General features: G+C 40.4%; 1 protein-coding gene across 1 annotated transcript in view; it reads left to right on the top strand.

The window, feature by feature from the left end:
- The first annotated feature begins 1174 nt into the window (after positions 1–1174).
- ADCYAP1R1 (adenylate cyclase activating polypeptide 1 (pituitary) receptor type I) overlaps positions 1175–23893 on the top strand; it is a 111593-nt gene continuing 88874 nt past the window's right edge. The window contains exon 1 of the mRNA XM_009333313.1: positions 1175–1225. Within this exon, the coding sequence (XP_009331588.1) occupies positions 1175–1225 (51 nt within the window). The remainder of the gene's footprint in view (positions 1226–23893) is intronic.

Here is a 23893-nt window from a genome sequence, read left to right as displayed (position 1 = left end):
TTCTAGCATCTTCTCACAGAAGCCTCCCCTGTAGCCCTCCCACTACCAAAATCTTGCCATGCAAACCCAATACAAGGGGATCCTCATCTCAGGTGAGGAACAACTGGGGAAAGAAAACTAATGAAATGTTTTCATGAACATGAATATGAAAGTATATCTCCATGCTAAAAACCTGACTGTAGGTAGGGCATCAAATGAAACCTCTGTGTCACCAGGGTATCAAGATCTGAGGCAGGATTGTGTTTTAAAAGGTAATGAGGATTGGATCCAGCCAGAGACTGAGACAGATAAGGTCTCTTGAATGAAAAACTCTTTGAGGAATCATCATGATTTGGAGTGAGTGGGAATTTTTAAACACTGGGTTATGGCAGGACGTGCTAAGACAGTGCTAATGTCAGGTATGCAATTCAGTTGATGTCCTGACCACCTGTTTAGCTCCTTGGCAGAGACCAAGCAATGGAAGTCACAGATATGAATGACACTGTTGTCCATATAAGTCAATCCTGTCTTATGTCATGGATGAATCTTTAGCCTGACTGTACAATTCATTCCTTTGTACCTCTATTGCTGAGTTCTCAAAAAGCTGTCAGATTATTAACAACTCTGGTCATGGATTTTGTTATCTGTACAAGTGATCTCTAGGAGTAAATCATTGTGTCATACAGTCTCCTAAAAAGCCCCCGGACAGTTGTGCTTTTGAGCCACTACTGAAAATCATGAAGGTCAAATCATGACTTCAGAAATGAAGCAGACAGGTCCTTTTTCTGGTTCAAAATAATCCATCCTACCTTTTCCTTCGGGTACAATTTAGGTCTTTGCAGCTACAGAACCTGTTTCAGTATTTTCTATGATACAAGTTACTGATCATACAGACATGTCCTTTGGCTTTAAATTAAATATCCAAGACCATCTATAATAGCTGCAATCCAGACCAGTATGGTTGATGTCTAATATGTACAACTCACAGCTCAAGTGTTGGATTCTCTGTTTTTTGTCCATTTCTTTTTCATTCTCTTCATGTTTTCCATATTTATAATAATTCACTCTTTCACTGCAGAGATCTGAGCCTTGACGTGAAGACCTTAACCAAAAGATCTGCAGAGAGCGTGTGCTTCAGCCCTAATAATAGTGTTAACAAGCAAAACTTGACTAAAGTCCAAAATTAAGAGCGAAGATGGCCGTCAATTGGAAGATCTGCTTCTTCACTCTCATATTACTTCCCATGGTAAGGAAATATGTTTTTATTTACATTGTATTGATGTAAATACTTGTTCTCAAGGCCAGCACTTGCTAAAAGTGAAGGATCTGTTGCTGACACTGATTCTGGCTTTTTCTGTGTGGCCCCATGGGTTTTATTAAGACTTTTCCAACCTCCTTTGTGGATGCAATAGAACTGTGATCACTGCTCATCCTGTAGAAGGGCAAGTCAATTGCTTGAGGGGATTTGTTCACTGTTTGTATCTGAGATTAAAAAGGAAATAAAATAAAGTAATAATTAAAAAAATAGTGGGGCTCCTGTTTCAAGTTGATTGGTTTAAGATTATTTTTTCCAGGCAGAGGGGATAAAATTAGAGATTCCCATCAGCTCAGTGAAACCTAAGACTCGAGATATTTCAGCCAGTGCTTTTGGATGCCTCCATTTTCAGAGGGCCAATTTTAAGAAACCATACAAGTGGGCCTCTAAAGACACAGGCACTCAAACTCTTTCATCACTTTTCTGAAGATCTTCAACTCTTTATGAAGATTACAGGGATTTATTTTCACCATAAGTCTTTACTTACTAAGTAACATGCTATTCCATGAATCACTCACTCTTAACACATCTGGGGACTGTAACTCTATTCCTGCCCATTGTCCCTCTGTGCATTGTGGCTGTATCTAGCCTCACATAACAGCCCTAAGACCACTGAATAAAGCATGCTTTTTCACTTTGCAACTGTGAGGAACAGTACACAACCCCTGTAATAAACTCATCTTGCATTTCAACTCAGTTCTTTGCTAGACCATTGATCATAACTGTGCTTTTCATCACTTCTCAAGAAGCATTGCACAGAGGGATACTGTGCCAAATAGCACCAGTATTTAAATCCTCTATCTCATTCTCATTAATAGCCTTCTATAACTTCCATGCAAATGCTTAACGATTGCTTAATATACAGATATTCTCATGTTACTGCACTTTAATAGCCAGGTATTTTAAAGCATTCTTGACATACATTTTGTTTTTATTTTTAAATAAGAACTATTTAATATGGTAGCGATGACTTGACCAGAGTATCTTTTAGCAGTTTTTACAGAGTTTCTTGCTCATGTGTATCGATTGTGTGACCTGTCTTTTACAATGTATAGCGGTCAGCATACAGGGCTCGTCTTTATTTTGGCACAAAAAGATACACATTCTTTCCTCTTAGGTCTTATTTAGAGACCACTTTAACTGCATATCTGAAATGTAGCATTATTCAGCTAAGGTCTGTTGAATAGGATTGGAACTGGTAGTATATGTCTGTTCATCCAAATAATATAGTCCCTTACCATACAAATACCTGGTCTTTGAATTTCTTTCTAGTGCATGACTCCTCTGACTATTGCCTAGCTTTCCTGGTCAGGTAGAAAGTATTACTTATTAACAAAGTGAGCATGTTTAATTTTTGTACTGTATCTCTCAAACAGTTACACTACACTTCCTCTAAGCTAATGGGGAGGGGAAAAAAAACCCACATTCAACCTGTTTCAGATGCTTATGTTAGTATGAGATTCCTATCTTCTTGACTATAAAAGGAGGTCAGCTCAAATTCAGATGCTAGGGTTTTGGAGATACATTAGATTGCATAAACACACCTTGTTGCTTATGGTTTGAGACCCAGAAATGACAGTTGTCATGTCTCCATCTCTTAGGAGCTCCCATCTTACAGCTAAGCCTAGGACAGCCTCAATGTTTCCTCATCTGTAAGTGCTGGTGAGATGCATCCTACACTGGGTGAAACTGGAAAGCAGATTGGTAGAGCTGCTGAATTCCTGGGTATGCAAGCACATTTTTCAGACTGGAACAAAATTAATTAAATGGTCATATGAATAGAAAGGCAAAAGACATTTTTTTAAATGACCAGTGATCTTCAATGTTTCAAGATTTTTGGTGTTCAGCTTGAGACAGCCAAAAGGTGTCTTCTTATTTAGAGGTGAACAATTTTTAATTAAGGGAAATAAATGTGACTGAACATATCTCTTGAGCTTTCAGATGGATGACCTTCCTGGCAAATGTAGAAGGACAGCAAGTTTCCAATTCCTACCATTTCAGGACATAACTGTGATCGCTGAGCTGGATAATTAGTGATCAGCTCCAGCTTTCAGAAAGAACAGCTCTCTAATGAAATACTATGAAGAAAACCAGAGCTAATAAGATCAAATATGCTTTTATATATGCTGTTTCTGCAATGTTTATGAGTGCAAGGTTTTATTATAGTCTTTTGCAGGAACCCAGGTACTAAAGCTAATGATTTTACACACATGAACTTGTGTATTTGCACGCACACTTCTTTGGTCAGTGAAGAGACTTATGCCTATGACAGAGATTGTACCGTAATTTGTGTATAGTATTCATTCCTTATTACATCCCTAAGTTTCTTTTCACAGACCGAAGTTCAGGAGTGATATAATGTTATTTATGGTTCTTCCCTTGCTGGGACTCTTTTGAAATGCTTGTGGTAACACATTTTCTCTCCATTGGGACATACACTTTCTCTTCAAACCACCTCTAACGTGCTGTGCTGATGTCCTCAAATTGGTACTTTTCTGTCATGCAGATTTTCAGACTTTCTACCAAGGGAGTGGATGCAACTTTTAAAAAAATTAGAGTAAATTCGAATGTCATCCTAGTCTCCAAGAAGTTCCTGAAAAAAATCTTTTTTTACATTGCTTTCTTCTAAACATATCTGGTGCCGTTCAAGAAATCTCCAATTACTCTCAAGGAGAGCTCCTGTTCTCAGCAGTTGGGATTGATCCCCATTGTGTGGCACATGTCTCTGTCCCTCACAGTCAGTGTGGCTGTATTAGCTCCTGAATCTGTACACCTGCTTGGATGTGCAGGTTTTGGCTTCAACAATAGACAGACCCATTTTACCCACAGAAAACCAAAATGCCCAGACTAACGTCCGCATTCATAAACAGGTTAAGAAAAGGAAGAAAGAGAACAAAGTGTATTAATGGAAAATTCTAGGTGGCCTCAAGTATAGACTCATACCAGACAATAAGAAAATAATATGCTAATAAATAATTAGAAATGGGCATGCTAAGCCAATTCTAATTGTCAGAGACTAGCATGGTTGGATTTTCCATGTGTTTATTCTGTATTTCCCTATCACAAAGGTATTCCACCTTCTTATTAATCATTTGGGACTGAAGGCAGGATCTAGAAGCATGATACCTGCTAGGCCTTTTAGAGGAATTCTTGAGCTCTATTTTTTTCCCAATTTTAAATGCTTTCCTAGCTTTAAATATCTATGTTGCTATTGTAGCTATTTTTAACCCATATTTTATTAGCTAGTATGCTTCTTTTCAGTCACTCTCATTCTTTTCTTTGCTTTGTCTGAACATGTCTCTTCATCAGTTTTCTTCATCCTACCTATTTTTTGGTTCTGAATTCACTTTCACTGCCATTTTGATTGATTTCTCATTCCATTCATCTATGATAGCAGTGGGCTTGTTTTTTTATTGGAAATATTAACAGAAGTCATCATAAAATTATTGAGGAGATAGGATCCTAAACCATCATTCCTTTGTCTGGTTCCAAATATACTTGAGAAACAATGAAATTCATGACTCACAAAGTTGGCTTAGCATATGAACTGAATTTTAAACGTAACTGCAATGCAGGTGTTCTAACTGTCTGTAATAATTCAGTCGGATGTATTTCTTCAGCTAATACTTGGAATTTCTTGTGGATGCATTTTTAATATTGCTATGCTTAAATGTTTCAAATGATAAGACATTCTTTGTGGTGTTTCATTAGCTGGCAAACATATGTTCACTGACTTCCTCCAAAAAAAAGAAAAAGAGAACTATGAAGAATGGTGTAAGTGATGCCTCTTGTATACCAACACTGAAGTGTGATCTCTGTGTGAGGGTCAGATGGGCAAATACAGATGTGGATGCGCAGACAGCATCTCACAGATCAGAGAGTGAAACCTCGATCTGATTATGTTTAAGCAATTCATTAAGAGGTGAAGAGAGAGACTAGATCTGTTTGCTCAGACCCTGTTTACTGAAGGGAGTAATATTTCTCCATCTTTCAAGGGCGTGTATAGTCTACAGAGCAGGGAGCTGTCTGTATCCTCCATTATTCATCTGTCGCCGTCACTTCCAGTGCCAGGCTACGTTCAAATAGGATCATCTACTTTTCAGTCTCTGTCATTTTTTAAGGATGAGAGACAGTGTACTCAGACACACCATTCTACTATTTTCTCTCCAACCCTGCTATGTTTGTTAAAGCATCCATTTTTTGCTGCAGCCCAAATGCGAGGTTCCTCAGGCACAAACATAGATGGTTGTGTTGGTCCCTGCTCTTTAAGCAACCTATTTTTTCCATGCAGAACTTAATGAGACAGCTTTTAATGAGTTTATCTGCCTTATGATTTGTAACATTTCATAACCCTGTTAGAGAAGTCCAGTTCTCTGTGAGATTGCGACCGTCTCTAACACAACACACAGTTACATGGGACTTCCCTGTTACTTATGTAATGCAAATACAAATATGGACAAATATAGCTATATATTTGTATATAGCTATATTTTGGATATATATATCCCAGCAAATACTGCTGGGAATGTTCTCCAGAGGAGAAAAAACTCAGTTAGCCAAGGCATTACTGCCGCTATAGCTTTTCCTTTTTAATATAAGAAGATGGTGCTGGGGGCAATCAGCAGAATATAACAACCTCTTAAAATCCTATGCCTTGTTTAAAAAAGAAAAAAAAAGTCTTAGGATGTGTAAAATTGGGAAAGGTAGTTTCAAAGAGAAGGTTCAGAATTTCTGGTAAGGTGTATCACAAAAAGCATCTGAGAAAATCAATGCTGCTAAACAATGACTGCCCTTGATGCCAATCAACTCCAAGCACCTTTCAGAGGCACAAAAATTAAGATCCTAGGTTCCAGACGGTCCTTAGCCTGTCAGGTGGGTGTTGGGGATAGGTGCTTACAAAGGGTGACAGTGATAGATATGTCAGGGTGATATCTCCACCTGAGATATCTATAAGTCCCTGTTTTTTTCTGAGAAAGCCTAGCATGTTGACACTCCTGCCTAAGATGCCTGAAGCTGGTGGGAGACCTTGATGTTGTGTTGGTGCTCTGTCTAGTACACTGGCACTTGTAGTCTCACCCTGGGCACATCAGGTGTCAGTTATGGCTATTGAAGAAGCTGAAGGAAGACACACTTGGTTAAAATAGTTTTAAGCTTATTAAGCTTATTTGCACAAAACATGAATGACAACCAAAAAAAGAAAGTCTAGAAATAGGCATATTCTACCAACACGTGGTTCACAACACTATGCACAAACACAAGTATCTACACGTAACTGTCCTTTTTAGGCAGGCAAGATATCTACGTCTTAGGAATGCATGGCAGCAGGTTACAAAGCAGAAAATCGTTGCCCTACATTATTGTGTTCACTTTTTTGCCCTCTGGCAGTAGTAATAATTTCTGTGACAGGCAAATAATATGATGACAACACTGATTTAAGGACATTAATATGATTCTTTTCCCTGCTGGTTTTGTATTCATGAGCTTGGAGGAGCAGTCAAATAACAAATTGGGAAATAAAAGAAGATCTCTTAGAAAAGGAGCCTGTAAAAAAAAAAAAAAAGTCATCAGAATCAGTGATTTTTTATGTTGCTCAGCTATTAATATCCAGCACCTGGAGGGATATTATTCAAGTCTCTAGCAAGTGTGCTGCTGGCCTGCTCTTGCTTGGGTTTGCTGAGTCAGCAACCTAAGAAGATTTACTGTGGAGTCAGCTTAAAGAGATAGCTGTGATACAGAACCAAAGCTATGTTAAAAGGAAGGGGGAAATAGAAGCAAAAGAGAGGGAATAGATGAAAAGATTGATCCTGAGGATCAAGTAGCTATGCTGTAAGCCTGCCTGGAGGAACATACAGGATCAGTGCTTGCCCCGGGGGTTACACACCACAAGGTCCTCCAGATGAACTGTCCAGAGGTTGCCTATGCAATAGCCATAGGGTTAGGAAGTAGATGCAAGGCAGAGCGTACAGGGCTTAAGGCTGCTTCCAGGGCTTCTTTTTCAAAGCAATAGAGACACGGCTATTTAATCAAAATCTATGAGGCCCATTAAAAAACACTACCAACCATAAAGCCTAAGTGTTGCTATCATTGCAATCCCCAAGGGCACAGAACCCAACTCAACAAAACCCTCTCTGTTTCTCTGGGCAAGGGGCGAATAGCTCACTCCAGGCTTGCTTGTGCTCATGTTCCTGAAAAGAAAATTTGGTTTATCTCAATTTTTTTTCCCCATGTGAAAATCACTTGGAAGTGAGGATTTTGGAGATATGGGTCCCCTTCTATACTAAAATATGGTGATCTCTGTGATATATTTATTCCATGCCATATAAAGCTAGTTGTGCCCAAAATGGAGAACATCACCTTCCTAATGAATGGGACCTGCCTCTGTACTTCCCTGTGCATGTTTGAGCTGAGTTGTGTACGTAACTGATGTCAGGAAATGTACTTAGACCAATATTTAGCCACCTAAATGCTGGATGTCTAGATTAAGATATTTACCTATATTAATATATACTAATGGTGTTTCAATAGTCAGTGGCAAGGGACAGACACCTCTAGATATTGGTATAACCCATCCTAACCCTCCCTAGTGCTCTCCTTACTGCAGGGTCATTAAAAATTAGCTTAAACTAGGCTTTGGTTTCTTTAGTTTTTAGAAACCTCATCTTTATTGAGCAGCGTGTTACATTTTGTGAATGTCATGTGGATGATGAATACATGACAGTAAGTCACTGTTGCCCAATTGATTGTCTTGCATTATCCACATCTTGGGACTCATCTTCATAGGGTGGTTTGTAAGGTTGTCACAAATGCTGTTTACTACCTTTCCTGGAATATGTTTTTAAAGTCGAGTATTGAATGTATGTTCTTGTATGCGTGAGGGCAGATGCCAATGGATCACTGTGTCTGTAGTAAAGAAAAATAAAAAATACATACTATTAAATACTTCAGGATCTTTAAAAAACATGAAGTAGGAACCATTTTAGAGAGAATAGGAAAAATATTTTCCCCACATAATAACATTTTAACATTTGAAAAATATTTTGTAGTAGAAGTATTCTTTCTAGTAAAGTTTAAAGAATTTAATCTCAATTTCAACCACTTTTTCCCCTTTTTTTGTACCAAAAAAAATTTCTAAATAAATATTGTCTTCAAACAAGACACAATATGGAAAGGGAGCACTTTATAACTCTCCTCCCCCTTTTTAAAAAGGAACAAATGACAGCTTTTTTTTTTTTTTTTTTTTTTTTTTTGGCTGTCAATAAAGTTTAGACTATAAACTTAATCAACAAGTTTCCTGAGGAAAAATAGTTTCAGTTAATATCTTTCAGCCAGATTTCATTTGTGGCAGTTAGAATCATAGAATCATAGAATCATTAAGGTTGGAAGAGACCGCTAAGATCATCGAGTCCAACCGTTGACCCAACACCACCATGCCCACTAAACCATGTCCCTAAGCACCTCATCTACACGTCTTTTAAATACCTCCAGGGATGGTGACTCAACCACTTCCCTGGGCAGCCTGGTCCAATGTTTAACCACTCTTTCAGTAAAGACATTTTTCCTCACATCCAATCTAAACCTCCCCTGGCGCAACTTGAGGCCATTCGCTCTCGTCCTATCGCCAGTTACTTGGGAGAAGAGACCAACACCCACCTCGCTACAGCCTCCTTTCAGGTAGTTGTAGAGAGCGATGAGGTCTCCCCTCAGCCTCCTTTTCTCCAGGCTGAACAACCCCAGTTCCCTCAGCCGCTCCTCATAAGACTTGTGCTCTAGACCCTTCACCAGCCTCGTTGCCCTTCTCTGCACACGCTCCAGCACCTCAATGTCCTTCTTGTAGTGAAGGGCCCAAAACTGAACACAGTATTCGAGGTGCGGCCTCACCAGTGCCGAGTACAGGGGCACGATCACTTCCCTACTCCTGCTGGCCACACCATTTCTGATACAGGCCAGGATGCCATTGGCCTTCTTGGCCGCCTGGGCACACTGCCGGCTCATGTTCAGCCGGCTGTCGACCAACACCCCCAGGTCCTTTTCCGCCAGGCAGCTTTCCAGCCACTCCGCTTCCACTCTTCCCCAATGAGTTGGTGGGTTTAATGGTTTCTCAGCCTTTGTACGCGCTCAGTGGCTGCGCTCACTGTTCCAATATACTTTATATATGTACCCTTACGCTGAAAAATTCTGTTGAGGATTGCAAAGTGATAAAGTTTTTTGCTGTTCCCAGCCTTCCCGATAACACATTTATGCAATGTCCTTTTCTGTCAAACATTGCTCAGTAGGCTTCTTTTGGAGTGTAAACTTTCTATTAATTCTCTAAGAGCTTTAGGTGGAAAAAGAAAACACTTCAGCTTCTGTGTACCCTTTTCAAATGCTTTTGGTACCACAACCTCACTCTGACTCAGCATCTGTGGCCAAAATGTGTTTTTCAGGGGTTATTTAGGCTAAATACAGGCTGTTGATTTGGTTGTTTGAAGAGTCCTGAAACAGTTTGTCAATAATTTGAGCTACTGGTATTTGCAGCTTTGGAAAGGAAAGTACAGAGATGTTTGGTTTTTGGGTTTTTTTTTAATTATTCTTACCTGATAGCCACATCTAAGCTTATTACATATTTTGGCATAAAACTGTTTTGGACCTTTATTTTGGCTTTCTTGTTTGCTAAGGGCTTGCCTTTGGCTTTCCTGTTTGCTAAGGACTTGCCAGATAACTGACAATGCAAAATACATATTGGATCAGATTAGAGATATGCTAAAGCTCGAGGATATAAATTCACGTTTACTTCATCACAAATATTGAAATGTTCTTTTTTCTTGCTGCCCTCTGGCTGAGCTGGTTTTAGTTATATCTCTGTTAGCCAGTTTTATGATAATTTGCTCTATTACTTAAAAAACATAACAAAATACATGACATGTTTGCATTGCAATAGAAACTCAATTCTCATGCAATTTCAGGCTAAGCTAGTCCATTTTAGTACCTCTTCTAGCAATGTAGATGTGCAAAATCGAAACCTTTTTGGCCATCATGTGTCGTCTATTATGTCTGAACTAATGCAGAAACACCAGGTGACCAAACTGTATGCGAATTTAAAATAACTATTGAATCTCACAGCATATTTTCAGTCTAAAATCTTCAACATCAAATGTGATGAAGTTACTATTCATCCTGTAACTGACTGTAGCTGTAGGCATTCCCTTGCACACTCCATTTGCAGAGCAGCTGTGGGAGAGCCAGGAATTTTGTACAGGCAGGCAATATCAGTGGGAATGGGCTGTAAGATGCTGGAGGGCCTTTGATACCCCGGGGAAAGCAGGCTAATGCGATCACATCTACGCATATGTATTTAGTTTTCCATTCCTCCAGGTCATCTATCTCCCCCCAAATCCTGAACGCTATGGGTGGTTTCAACCGAATTTGGCAGAAGGACGACATTCTCAAACAAATTAATTTTTGAACAGTTACATACAAATGTTTAGGCAAAGACAGATTTTGTTAATTCCCTACAGAAAAATGAACTTCAGCATAAGCTCAAGCCTCGATAGACACCGGAGTAGCCAAACAGGAGCTCATCTAGGAGACACTAATCCACACAATCAATGGCTAAAGTCTTGTGCTACTACTCACAAAACTCATCAGTTTTTTTGTTGTTGTTGGTTTTGTTTGTTTGTTTGTTTGTTTGTTTTAAATCTAACACTAATTCAGGTGTCTGGCAATTCAGGATCACTGGCAATTAGAGCAGTAACCTAAGGTGTGAGAGCTTGAAGATCAACTGTTCTTATTGCCCCAGATTAGTGCTCGATTTGAGCAATGCTGCAGCTTCTTGTTCCTCAGTTCTCTCCGTGTCAAATGAGGCCAGCTGCACTGCCCTGTCTCTAAAAGGTGTGGAAAAAAGAAATCCACTTAATGCTAAGGTATGCTTAAGTATTATAGTGATGGTGTCAGAGACAGATGTATGAGTTATGAGAAGTTTTGTTAATCTCAGTGCTGCACTATGGAGAAGCACTTGCTGGTGAGCTGCCTGGAGAGCTGCATGTAAGTCCAGGGTTAAGGAGCTCTGTGAGACACCTGGCTTTCAGACATGCTGAGATCCATATCTTCAGCTAACCTGAAGAAAATGTTGGGTTCTGTATTTGGTCAATTTTGTAGCTCAAACCATAAACAAAATGAGGAGTTGTATCTGAGTGAAACACGGTATTTCCTCAGTTCATTGTACTGAGCGGACGATCAAGCATCCCTCTCTTTCTGCCTTTTCTCTCACAGTTCTTTGTACATGACCTGGTATCTAACTTATTCTCACCCATAAAATCCATGTAGGTGTACTGATAATACATGGCATAGCAGCTGGGTGTCACCCCTGGGTGCTCTGGAAAAGCACAGATGGGGATGGCCAGGGCACAGCGCAGCACCTCCTGTTTTTCTAACACTGATGTGAAGTCCTACGTAAATCTTTGTCTGATGAATACCTTCATCTTTGTATTGACTACTTATTCCTTCTCCACTTCACAGGAGTTTATTTATTTGTTCTATTTATTCAACTGTTTACTAGCTGCGTTTTAATCTTTTAGGCATTTTTTGGTGAATTAAAGGAGTAGATGGGAACCAGAAATGATAAAGTTGATTTTGCTTTCCTTTTCACACTGTAACTTACTAGTTACAACTTTAATTCTGCACATATTTAATTACAGGGCACAAAGATGGAAATTCAACTTCTTTTCCCTTTTGTGTCTATGGATTTTTCCTATATCTCTGTTAATGAAATCCAAAATAACACCTTGTGTGTGACAATTAATATTCGAGGGGCAGGTCATCTTGTACTGAGGTCAGGTCCCACTACATGGCACAAGTTACAACTGGAGGCTTTTGGATGTTGAGCAATGTGAAGTGGCAATCATCCAGCTGTGTTCATGGCTTGGGGAAAAATAACAAACACCAAACAGCTGCAGAAGCTGGCAGAAGCCATTGTGAAATAACACTGTCAAAATTGTGGAAGAATGAAATCCTGAGTTTAATGTAATGTAACAAAAAATAAAGGGAAAGTGATAGGGATGTGTATGTCTAGAGGAAATTCTGTTTTCATTACTGACTGCTTGCATTTGGGGCAGTGGTTTTTATTCAGTTTATTTTTTTCATATGTGAAAACGTGAAATATTTATATCTGTTGTCAAAGGTGTAATGTAGAAATTCTGAACACAGTAATCTTTATCAAATAAATGACAGTCAACGTATATTGGAGTCACCCAGACTAACCCATGAAGGACAATATAAAATAAGTTTCACCAGTTTTGCTTTCAAAGCTTTGTTTACCTTGAGTGTGACAGCAATTTGCTCTCATAGCAGAGGAATCTATTCTTTTTCTCTCTCTTCAGTATGTGTTAGACATACAGTATTTACATGTGTTAATGTTTTCTTCTGATAACAGGAAAATGAAAGCAGTTCGAAATAGCTGCCCCCATTTCTGACCCTACCTTTCCTCATGGAAAATAAAACCTTCTTCTTTCTATTAACTTCAATCTGAACCAAATTAAAAGATTACTGTAACTTAATGTTACCATTTAAAGGGCTTCAGAGCTATATATCTTTTTTTTGTCTGTCATACTACAATTCAGAAATAAGTGGAGTTATGAAAACTTAGACCCTTTACCTTAGAGGAAAAGCTTTGCATGTCTTTATTCCATTGCACATATATGGCTGTAGGATGGGCAATAAGGGTCTGAAGTCCCTGAGAAGTAAAAATAATATACATGATGGAACTGAGTTTTCTCTCTGCAACTGGAAATACATTAGCAGAAGAGATATTAACTTCTTGGAAGGAAAGGATATGAGTAGGGAGCTGAAAATGAAGCTGTTAAAGTTAATATCTGAGAAATTCTGGCCACTTCAGGTCCTGGGCAGGCATTCATGTGGGGAAATTGAACAACTGAATTGCTGAGCAACAACCTGAGCAACAGGTTCTGAACCTGAGCAACAACCTGTTCTGAGGTTTTTGGCTTACTAAGAACAACAACCAAGGGAAAGACAGAGGCATGAACTCATGGCTACCATGCAAAGCAAGGCATGTTTTCTGAGGTTGTGTTGCATGTATTGTGTGGCTCTCACCACCCACCACTGTTAACTAGAGGCAAAATTTGGCTTGTACTGCTGGAATGCATACTACGTCAAGACGCATCAAGATGTGGGAATCTAGGGCGGCTGAAGATTTCAGAACCAGGTATCAGTGAGGCTACGGTGTGGTCATTGTCACTGATGAAGTAGGATCCAGCATTTTCAAGCCCAAATACATAATGTTAGGCTTTCTTAGTCAACTTCCAAGGACCCTATTAAACATGGCATGCATAAATACCCCAGCAGAACTCTTACCTCTTTCTCCAGGATGCCAATTTATTGATGCTTCCACCCATTTAGCAAATTGAATTTGAGAAGAGAGGCTTGAACGTATCGCCCAGCCTTTACTATCTTTAGTGTAGAGTAGTAACCAAGTAAGCTTGGGCTTTCAAGCCCTTTTTTTTTTCTTTTTGTTTTTTTGTGACACTGAAAAATTGTCTCTTGTTTAAATATGCAAAAGATTCTGAGTCCTAAATGTCTGCGCATTGCAGTCAGCTGCAAACAGCACAGCTGAAGCATCTGTTACCCTTGGAGAGAGCCCCTGTGCCACTGAGTTCTGCATCGAGAAAGCCCTTGTACCTGCCAACCGAGGTGACTGGCTTAACACTTTAGATGTCTGCTACATTTTGTTGGAGCTGAGATCAACAGGAAATGTACCATGAGGATAATAAAATATATCCCGAAACTGTCCTTATTCAGTAAGATATCCCTTATCTGAGCAAATTTCTGTATAGCAGTAGAGCAGAAAATGCTGGAGCAGAATCTGGGTCATGACAAGACTGTGAAAGTGAGACCTGTGGCTTATCTGTCAGGGTCTGAAATGCATCCAAGTCCTGCTGGTTTATCTGGAATGAAGTCACTCTTTAAGGGGGAGATCTGTTCTTAGAAGAAGACCATCCCTATCACTCCATGTTGTCCCTCCTTAAATCAAATCATACCCTGCAGTGATATAAGAGTAAAATAGGAATTTGAGATAGGGTATGCAATCTGGCACTGTGTTTTGTTGCTTTGTTTTGTTTTCTAGTAATTTTGCAATGTTATTTTGTAACACGTCATATTTCTGAACTTTCTGATACCTGCTTGAGGTTCAGCTCATGAAATATAAGGTAGTCATGGGTAAGATTTTCTAAGAATGCCTCGTGAGCAGTGCATATGTGATAAATTCATTGCTGTATGTATTTTATGCTGCTAACAGAGCAGTTAGCAGAGCAGGGGCTGGGTCCCACCTATCTCCTACCCACATGGTTGTCTCATGGGCAATCTCTATGCAGCTTATCTATCCTCACGCCACGTGAAGCAAAGCATTAGGATAAGGAGTCACAGAGGGATAGGAATCCCATTTTTTGCAGGATATGGTAACATTCTTACATCATGGTTCATAAGAACTTTGAGTTAGAGTTTATAATGGCAGAGTATCCTTGATACAACAACTAGTAAATAATAATATTAACACATAAAATATTAGGAAAGGAAAAAAAAAAGAGGAAACTTTGGGAAGGAGAAAGAGGGAGCTGTATGTCTAACACACCTGCAGCTAGAACTGGTCTCAAACACATTGTTCCATGCCAGCCCAAACCTTTTATACAGTGGTGTTACCCTTCCAAAACACCATCTCTACTTTTGGGGATCTATCCCACAGCAATGTGAAAAAAAAAAAAAAGAAATAAAAACCAGGAGTATTCAGGGTTGGTTTCTAACAGGGAAGATTTACTGCAGTGTAAGAAGGCTATAGCTGGCCCACTGTTAGTACGCAGCGTTGCTGAATATTCTGCCCAGTGTGTGATGTGGACTGGAGATTTCATTACGCATTGCTGCTGCCTATCTCTGCTCTCCTTTCATATAGCTGCTGCTCTCAACGCCTCAGAAAACGGTTTTAGGTTGGTGGGTCTGGATTTTTTATAGTGCGTAAAAAAAAATCCCACCACATGAGTTCAAGAAGTTCAACTCTTGTGGTTAAAGAAAGGAATTGGGTGTGATTGTGTTTCTGTATCTCTCAAGCTCCTGTGAAAATGTCAGTTATTGCTGTCTGCCTATTGTGTTTTTATTGTGGCTAATGCATGGGTCCCTGCTGATAGTGAGTCTGGGCATGTGCTTCTTTTTTATGGCATATCTGAAAGAAATATGCTTTTATTGTTCCTTTGAAATATCAGGAATGGGGAATTGAGGTCCAAAATTGTGCTCCATCACCTGCTCACTGCATGTTCTTGGGTGAGGCACATTTGAACTGTATTCAAATCACGAGGCATGATCTTAGTTCAGAGCTGCATGTTCTCAGGTTCTGAAAATATAGCTTATAGGGTTAAAGACAAAGGCCAAATCTCCCATTGTAAGTCATTAATTGTCAATATACATTTAGTTGAGAAGTTGACTCTTTTACTTTGAGATAAGTACTATACAACAGGTAATGCGGCTTCTTAGATTCAGTGATGTCAAGGGCATCTTTAAACAGGTATCATTTTTAAGCTTACAAATGCCCAAGACAGAAATGTTGCGTGTGGCTAAATTACTATGAATCACAAATGTACCAAATACCATCTGCTGCATCAGTGGAGGGAATTGTGTTGGTGGAACTGATCACCCCTTTGGCAATGATTTGTCTACCCAGAACTTAGCTATTCACTGTCATGATATAACTGCATATCACCAGAGATTATGTTTTCTGAGAATTACATTGAAATGCTGCTATTGAAGAGCTCTTGTCAGATATTTAAATACTGGTGATCACAGAATCATAGGATCATAGAATAGTTTGGATTGGAAGGGACCTCTAAAGGTCATCTAGTCCAACCCCCCTGCCGTGGGCAGGGGCATCTTCCACTAGATCAGGTTGCTCAGAGCCCCGTCCAACCTGAGCTGGAATGTTGCCAGGGATGGGGCATCCACCACCTCTCTGGGCAACCTGGGCCAGCGTCTCACCACCCTCAGCATAAACAATTTCTTCCTTCTATCTAGTCTAAATCTACCCCCCCTTTAGTTTAAAGCCATTCCCCCTTGTGTTGTCGCAACAGGCCCTGCTAAAAAGTTTGCTGCCATCTTTTTTGTAAGCCCCCTTTAAGTACTGATAGGTTGCAATAAGGTCTCACGTGCCCAATGACAGTGCAATTCTTCTGCTGGCCTATAAACTCTGGGGTGCTTAAGGTGGAAAAGCAATGCACAGGTAACAGTTTACAAGAAGTAGGGTGAGAATGGGATTCATTAGTGCAATACCTACAGCTGCACAAGTCACCTTGGGCTCTCATTTTTGTTACTAGCAAGAAACAAACATTGACGCTGCAAGTGTCTCTCCATACCATGTTTTTCACACAGATAACTTAGACCATAAATATTGATCAACACTGAGTGTCCAAACCATTAACTGGCTGCAAGAGGAGTGTCTGCTGATGCTTCTCAGCAGCACGGCATTGATGAAGTCCTAAATACAGAGATAAGGTACCCATCATTGGGCAGGCAATCATAATAGGAACCCTATTTTATTAGATCACCTCATAAAAGTAGCATTAGTCTCATTCTCTGTGGTATAAACCCAGACTGAAGGATTACAGTCGTTAATAACTTTATACAGGCAAATTTTGGAATTTTCTATCATGTGGAAAACTCAGTTGTTTCAATACCTTTTGTCATCCTGCAGGAATACGGTCATATGTCTGGACTTCCCCCTGCCTCTCCTCCTCTCCCCTTGAGCAGATTGCATCACCTTTAAAATTTTGATTCCAAAATAGTGAAATATTTCACACTGACATCTTTAAGCAGCGAAGAAACATTCCTTACCCCTGAACTGGATTATTTGAATGACACCTCAGTTCCTCAACTGGTCAGCGCAACATTTTATATCGTATTTTGTATTTGTATCAATGTTAAATGGCTGTGAATGTGGCCAACACATGGCAAAGCACAGCTGCATCATACTCTTCACAGTCGTAAGTTGGGACATCAGAGGAACAAGGCAGCTCATGCACCGTAGCTCTGCCAGCAATCTCCTTACAGCCACTGCTGTACTTTCTTCCCAGGCAGTGTCCATAGCCCAAGAACAACCAAAACTGGTCATAAATGTCTCTTAAGATAACTCCTATCTTTCTCTTATAATTTGTTGTTGTTGGTGGTGTTTTTTTCTGTGTATGGCCTCACTGATCATCATTAGGAAGTTTTCCTACATTGCCTCTCTTCCTTTCTAATCCCCTCTGCTGAGCTCCATGCTGGCTCGTCTCACTGTGTTGGTGCTCTGAGACACCATTCAGTCTGCTCTCTTCTTTCCTTGATGAACATGTACTTTATTTCCCTCCTTGAGTTTTTACAGTGAAATAGTAGCAAAACCCTCCAGAGACGTGAAGGAGAAAGAAGGGTTTGTTGAGAAAGCTACCCTAGGCACAGTCTTTTGTGCAAAGATTTGATTCCTTGTGGGATTTGAGTGGTTTTTTTTGGTTGTGGTTTGTTTTTTTTTTTTACCTTCCACTTTGGCACAATATCTAAACCAATGTCTCTTAGCACTGAAAGGAGAAGGAGGGAAATTGAGAATGAGCTTGAGTACTTCCCATTACCACTGTTGTAATGAGCTCTTTGCCTCCGTTCTTCAGTATTCTCCCCAGTCCCAAAGCCCCTTTGGGGAACATTAGAGTGAGAGCTCTTGACGCACTTGCTAGAGCCGCATGTGGGGAGGAGTGAAAGGGAGGAATGTGTGTGATAGTTGAGGGCAAATAGCTTTAATTTAATTAGTAGATTAATTAAAGCTTTCTCCCTTGGGTAGGGTATATGTGTGTGTGTAGAAAGTGTTTCTGCAGCCTCCTGTAGCTGTTCATCACGCGTTTCTGTTCCAAGTGTGACTCAGATGGGGGTTTCTATTGAACTTGCTGGGAGCCTGCACAAAACAAATTTCCTGTCTAAGATCTTTTCTCTTCAGCGTTTTGTTTAAATGTAATGAAGTATAAATGGGCAAATTATAACAAGTAATAACAAGAACTTGCCTTGCAAATGAATGTGGCATCCGGCAGCATGACAAATGCAGAACTCCTAAAAGCTTCTCTGTTTCCCAATGTCCCTGCAGTGAGAGAAGTCTTACATTAGCACAGATTCCCTCAGCCTTTGCTCCGTGAAACTCATCACAAGTTTTTTCAGTGTGATAAACCATTCAGCTACTTGGTAGCCTGGACTCTGTACACTTTTCATAGGTCCCAAGGAAAACAGGTTAAGGCCAACAATGTCCTGGTCTGTATTAAGAAGACCATAGCCAGTTGATCCAGGGAAGTGATTATCCCCCTCTACGCGGCACTTGCTGGACCACTTCTAGAATATTACATCCAGTTTTAGGCTCCTCAATATACTAAAGATGTCAATCAACTAGAGCAAGTTCAGAGGGAGGCCACCAAGATGGCCTGTGAGGAGATGATGAGGAAAATGAACTTGTTTAGCTGGTGGAAGGAGAGAAGCTTTTGGGACAACCTAGTAACAGCCTTACAATACCTATGAGGAGATCATCAAGAAAAGCCAGGCTTTTCATCATGGTACATGCCAGGAGAACAATGGACTACGGGCATAAGTTGAAACAAAGGAGGTTCATACTGGATATATAGAGAGGTGTTTTTACCCTGAGGATAGTTGAGCGTTGGAATAAGTTGCACAGAGAGGTTCTGCAGTTTCCATTCTTGGAGATTTTCAAAACCCAGATAGAAAAAGCCCTGAGAAACCTGGCCTGCTCCAGTTGTTGACCCTGCTTTGAGTGGGAGGTTGAACTGGAGACTTCTGGAGGTCCCTTCCAACCTGAATTATCCTGTGATTCCATGATTCTATCTGAAAGACATGTCATAGATAGTTGCCATGGTCTTGCAGCCACCAGAGGCAAGGATGTCTGGGTGAAGGCAAAGGTGTGTGAGGGACTGAAGCTCTAAACACAAGATCTGTAGACCAGGAAAAGAAGGTTAAGATAGCCTTAAGTTATCTTTTATATCCTATGGGGTTTGGGTTGTTCTGACACCTGGTACAGCCTTCCAAATCTAGTTTCAACAGGGAACATTCCTGTATTACCACTGCTGCCTGAGGGGTGAAAGAGAGGTGTGCTTTTCCCAAAAAAATCCTCTGGAGGTAATAGGAAAGTGGAACAAGCCTTTCTGTCTGTTGCTATTAGTCTCAGAAAAGGCAACTCGAAGTATGGGGCAACTCTAAGGACAATGGTCAGGGACCTTCTTAGATATCAGCTGGAAGCAGCATAACCCCCTATTCAGAGTTTAGGTGGGAACTTTTAGGCTTCAGAGTAGACTAGTCTTTTTGCCAAGAGAGGGGACTGATTTAAAAGAGGAAATCTGGGAGATGGACAAGCAAAATCATTGTCAACTACAAGCTTACCCCATTGGATCAGCAGTTCATAGAATCATAGAATCATAGAATAGTTTGAGTTGGAAGGGACCTCTAAAGGTCATCTAGTCCAACCCCCCTGCTGTGGGCAGGGACATCTTCAACTAGATCAGGTTGCTCAGAGCCCCGTCCAACCTGACCTGGAATGTTTCCAGGGATGGGGCATCCACCACCTCTCTGGGCAACCTGGGCCAGTGTTTCACCACCCTCAGCGTAAAAAATTGCTTCCTTCTATCTAGCCTAAATCTACCCCCCTTTACTTTAAAGCCATTCCCCCTTGTCCTGTTGCAACAGGCCCTGCTAAAAGGTTAATCACCATCTTTTTTAGAAGCCCCCTTGAAGTACTGATAGGCTGCAATAAGGTCTCCCCGAAGCCTTCTCTTCTCTAGGCTGAACAACCCCAACTCTCTCAGCCTTTCTTCATAGGAGAGATGTTCCATCCCCCTGATCATTTTTGTGACCCTCCTCTGGACCCGCTCCAACAGGTCCGTGTCTTTCTTACACTGAGGGCTCCAGAGCTGGACGCAGCACTGCAGGTGGGGTCTCACCAGGGCAGAGCAGAGGGGCAGAATCCCCTCCCTCGACCTGCTGGCCACGCTGCTTTGGATGCAGCCCAGGATACGATTGGCCTTCTGGGCTGCGAGCGCACATTGCTGGCTCATGTCCACTTTTCATCCACCAGTCCCCCCAAGTCCTTCTCGGCAGGGCTGCTCTCCATCCCTTCATCCCCCAGCCTGTGTTGATGCCGGGGGTTGCCCTGACCCAGGTGCAGGAGTTCCCCAGATCAGATGAACAGTGTGTCCAAGAGTGGTCAAAAATTAAAAAGTTTCTCTTTCAGTTCCTTCATTGCAGGTGTTCAGCTGAATCTGAACACCGTATCCCAGATTTCTGTAAACATAACTCCTCATTTCTCAGCCAGTGAATGCATTAGCAAAGGTAGATCCTACCCTCCAACTTCCCGTCCCCAAAACCCACTTTTGCTCCAAACTAAAAGCTCTCGGAGGGGTGAAAATCTTCCCATGAAGTTTCAGTCAGATTTGTGAGTGGGTAGACCCTGATTTAGACCCTTAAATCCCATTGCTCTTGAATACTTTTGAAAATAAGTGGGAATTGCAACGTTGGCAGGAGACTGTCACCTTTCAGGCCTAGGTTGACCTCTGAGGAATGAAGGAGGAAGGCATCTAGCATGCGTTATTGGGAGTCGTACATCTAGAGTTTTATCATTGGAGGAGAAAGTTTCAGGAACAATGGGAGAAAGCCATTTTAGGTAATATAATCAGCAATTAGAAAGGGTTATTGAACCTTCAGTTTCACCTCAAGCACATTATGTCTAGCAAGATTTTTAAACACTTTACCAATGAGTGGTTGCATCCTGAGTGTACGAGGCTTTGAGAAACATTTCTTGGTATTGCCTGCTATTAGAGACAGAATAAAGGTATACTTTGGTTTAACTCAAGATGTCAGTTCCTGTGGAAGTCATCAACTATACTGAGAATGCCTCAGCATGCTCAAAGAGAGATTTTTCAACTGATCTCCAAGATAAAAAGCCAGTTAAGGCAAACTCAAAAATAGGTTTACCCCACGTTGCATAACACATCTTTAGTCCAGAATTACCACTTCAGAAAGTGTCCTCTGAGTGAAGGGAACTGTTGATTATGCTGCTGCTATTTTCTAATCTGCAGTGAGACATGCATCTCACCAGGAGCCGTCAGTGTTAGAAGGTAACCATATCTTAAATTCATGTAAGCCATTTTGAAAGGGATCAATGCCTTTTTTTGGCAGTGTGCTCTGTTTGTGGTTTGTTTTCCGCACAATTTACTTAAAGCATGGTGTCAAAACTATGCTGCAGATTGTACAATTGTGCCTTGGCTTGAATAAGTTTCTAATCTCTTTACCCTTTCACTCAGTCTGAAGTGTTTTGAAATTACAGTAGTTTGGGTGCCATTTACACAGGCAGACAAAAACGCAATCAAGTAACAATGTAAGGCCTTCCTGGAGACAACAATTTGTTCAACTGCCAAGCCAGTGTTGTGGGTACCAGTTATGATGTAAATCAGTTCTGAAAAAACCCAGATAATCAGAACTCCTTCCCAAACACCTCTATTTTTAACATAACATTTTGCAAGTCTTGGCTCTGGTTTGACCAGTTGAATCATTGCTTGATAAGAACAGGAATTAAATATAGTAATGTTGATTCCATGACAAAGTAAGCTTCTTTCTGCAACGCTCACATAATAATGTATCATTTTTTAAGCTAAATTTTTAAAACTGAAAGTCATAATAGAATTAGTAAAAAGTGTAATTCAGTATGAAGTGAGTGATCCAATATAGCTAGTGGATTAAACTCCTCTCTTGCATTACTTTAAAGACAACACTTAGAAAAAAGGTGAATCAGACTCTGTTTCATCTCTATGTTGATGTAAAACACTGTCCATGAGGGAGTTACTGAAGTTTTTTTTTTTATTTTTTTTCTTTGCTTTTTCTTATCTGTATTTCTTTACCCCCCTCCTTGTTGTCATGGTGCCTGATATAATATATCCTGAATGGACTGGAAATACTCTCATTCACTTTTCAAAAACAGAATCAGGACTTTACAGGTATAATACAGAAATGCAGAAGAGGAAAGAACAGTTAATGGTACTGAATTGCTATATTTGATCAGGTCTTTGTAGAAATGAAAATGCCAAACAAATTGCACAGTTCATTACACATCTTTATTATGACTTCAAAGCATATTTACTGATCCTGGAGTTTCTCAAGAGTACTGGTGACTTTTCTCACTTCTGTAAATCCACTGATTTAACTTGTGTGGTGAAATAATATTTTAAAGCAATTGTGAATGTTCTTACAGAGAGTAAAATGAGCAGAACAGTATTTTTTGAATGACTGTACGTAGTCAAAGACAGTTCAGGTTTCTTAGCTAGACAGTTCCGCACCGGTGGCCCACAGGGTGATTAGTTTGGATAACACTGAGACCTCTTTCAGTGCGCAGCTTTGATTTGTGTAAAAAATTTCCAAATCCTTCCAGCCACCCAACCACCTCTCCTATGCACAAGTCTTTATCAGTGACTATGATCGTGGCACAAGGAAAATGTCCCGTTCATAGAGAATGTCCTGTTTTTCTTCTGAGAAGACCTGCTTCCACTTGATATAACTGAGGAAATGATTCAAGTGCTGAAACATAAATATCTTTTGCCATTAGAGATATCCTATAGCGTCCAAAATATCCTGACAAAGAGCAAACATAAGGGTCCACGCAGGCAGCAGCAACTGGAGGTCAAGTAAGATACCCTAAGGCACATCAAATGGTCTAGACATCTGTGCTTAGATTTCTGACCTGCTCACTTTGCATATAGCTGTATGTTAGTATCATATACACAGTGCATAAGTCAGGACAGCTACCTAAGCATGGTGTTCAGTTTAAATTCATATCCCTTGCTCCTTAGTACAGGTACTCAGGAAGCATCTTCTTAATGTGGTCCAGTCCTGCTCTCTCAGCTGCCTACTCACAGCATTGCTTTGTGCTTTGTTGCTTTTCCAGTTTAGAAATCTTGGGGAAAGGAAGAAGTTGTTCTTGAAGTTACCTTCACCTGCCTTGCTCCCAGTGCTTGATATACTTGAACCAAAACAAGAAGAAAGAGACCTTATTTAAATTTCCATCTGGAATAACCCAGCAACGAGTATTTATTTCCATGAGCAGGGAAGTGTATGTAGCACATTTCCTCCCATGTGGTTCCTTCCCTGGAGCATCCGTACGTTTGAGCAATGCCTTGCTTAAACACATGACTCTAAAATTTGCTAATCTGATTTACACATATAGCTAGGGCAGGTCCGGAAGCAGCAGAAATGCGTTCACCTGGTTCTTTGCTCAGGTTTATGTACTAGCAACAGCTTTCTTAATGGAACAGTTCACAATAAAGCAGCACCTTGAGAGTATGTGTGAGAGAATATATGTAGGTTGTAACATAAACACATGAGTGTTATTAATATTGCCATAATGTCAAGGGAACAACAAAGAGTGCAGTACTACAAGTTACACACAGCACATGCCGGTTTATCTTTGTGGTGGCCACCTTAATAAAAATAAATGAAGAAAAATGAAAGCTCTCAATTTGTTGCACATTGTCCTGGTTTCGGCAGGGACAGAGTTAATTTCCTTCCTAGTAG

The sequence above is a fragment of the Pygoscelis adeliae genome, unplaced genomic scaffold, assembly GCF_000699105.1.
Source record: "Pygoscelis adeliae isolate BGI_AS28 unplaced genomic scaffold, ASM69910v1 Scaffold88, whole genome shotgun sequence".
Lineage (NCBI taxonomy): Eukaryota > Metazoa > Chordata > Aves > Sphenisciformes > Spheniscidae > Pygoscelis > Pygoscelis adeliae.
Note: the sequence above shows the minus strand (reverse complement) of the source record. Positions and strands in the feature narration are given on the sequence as shown.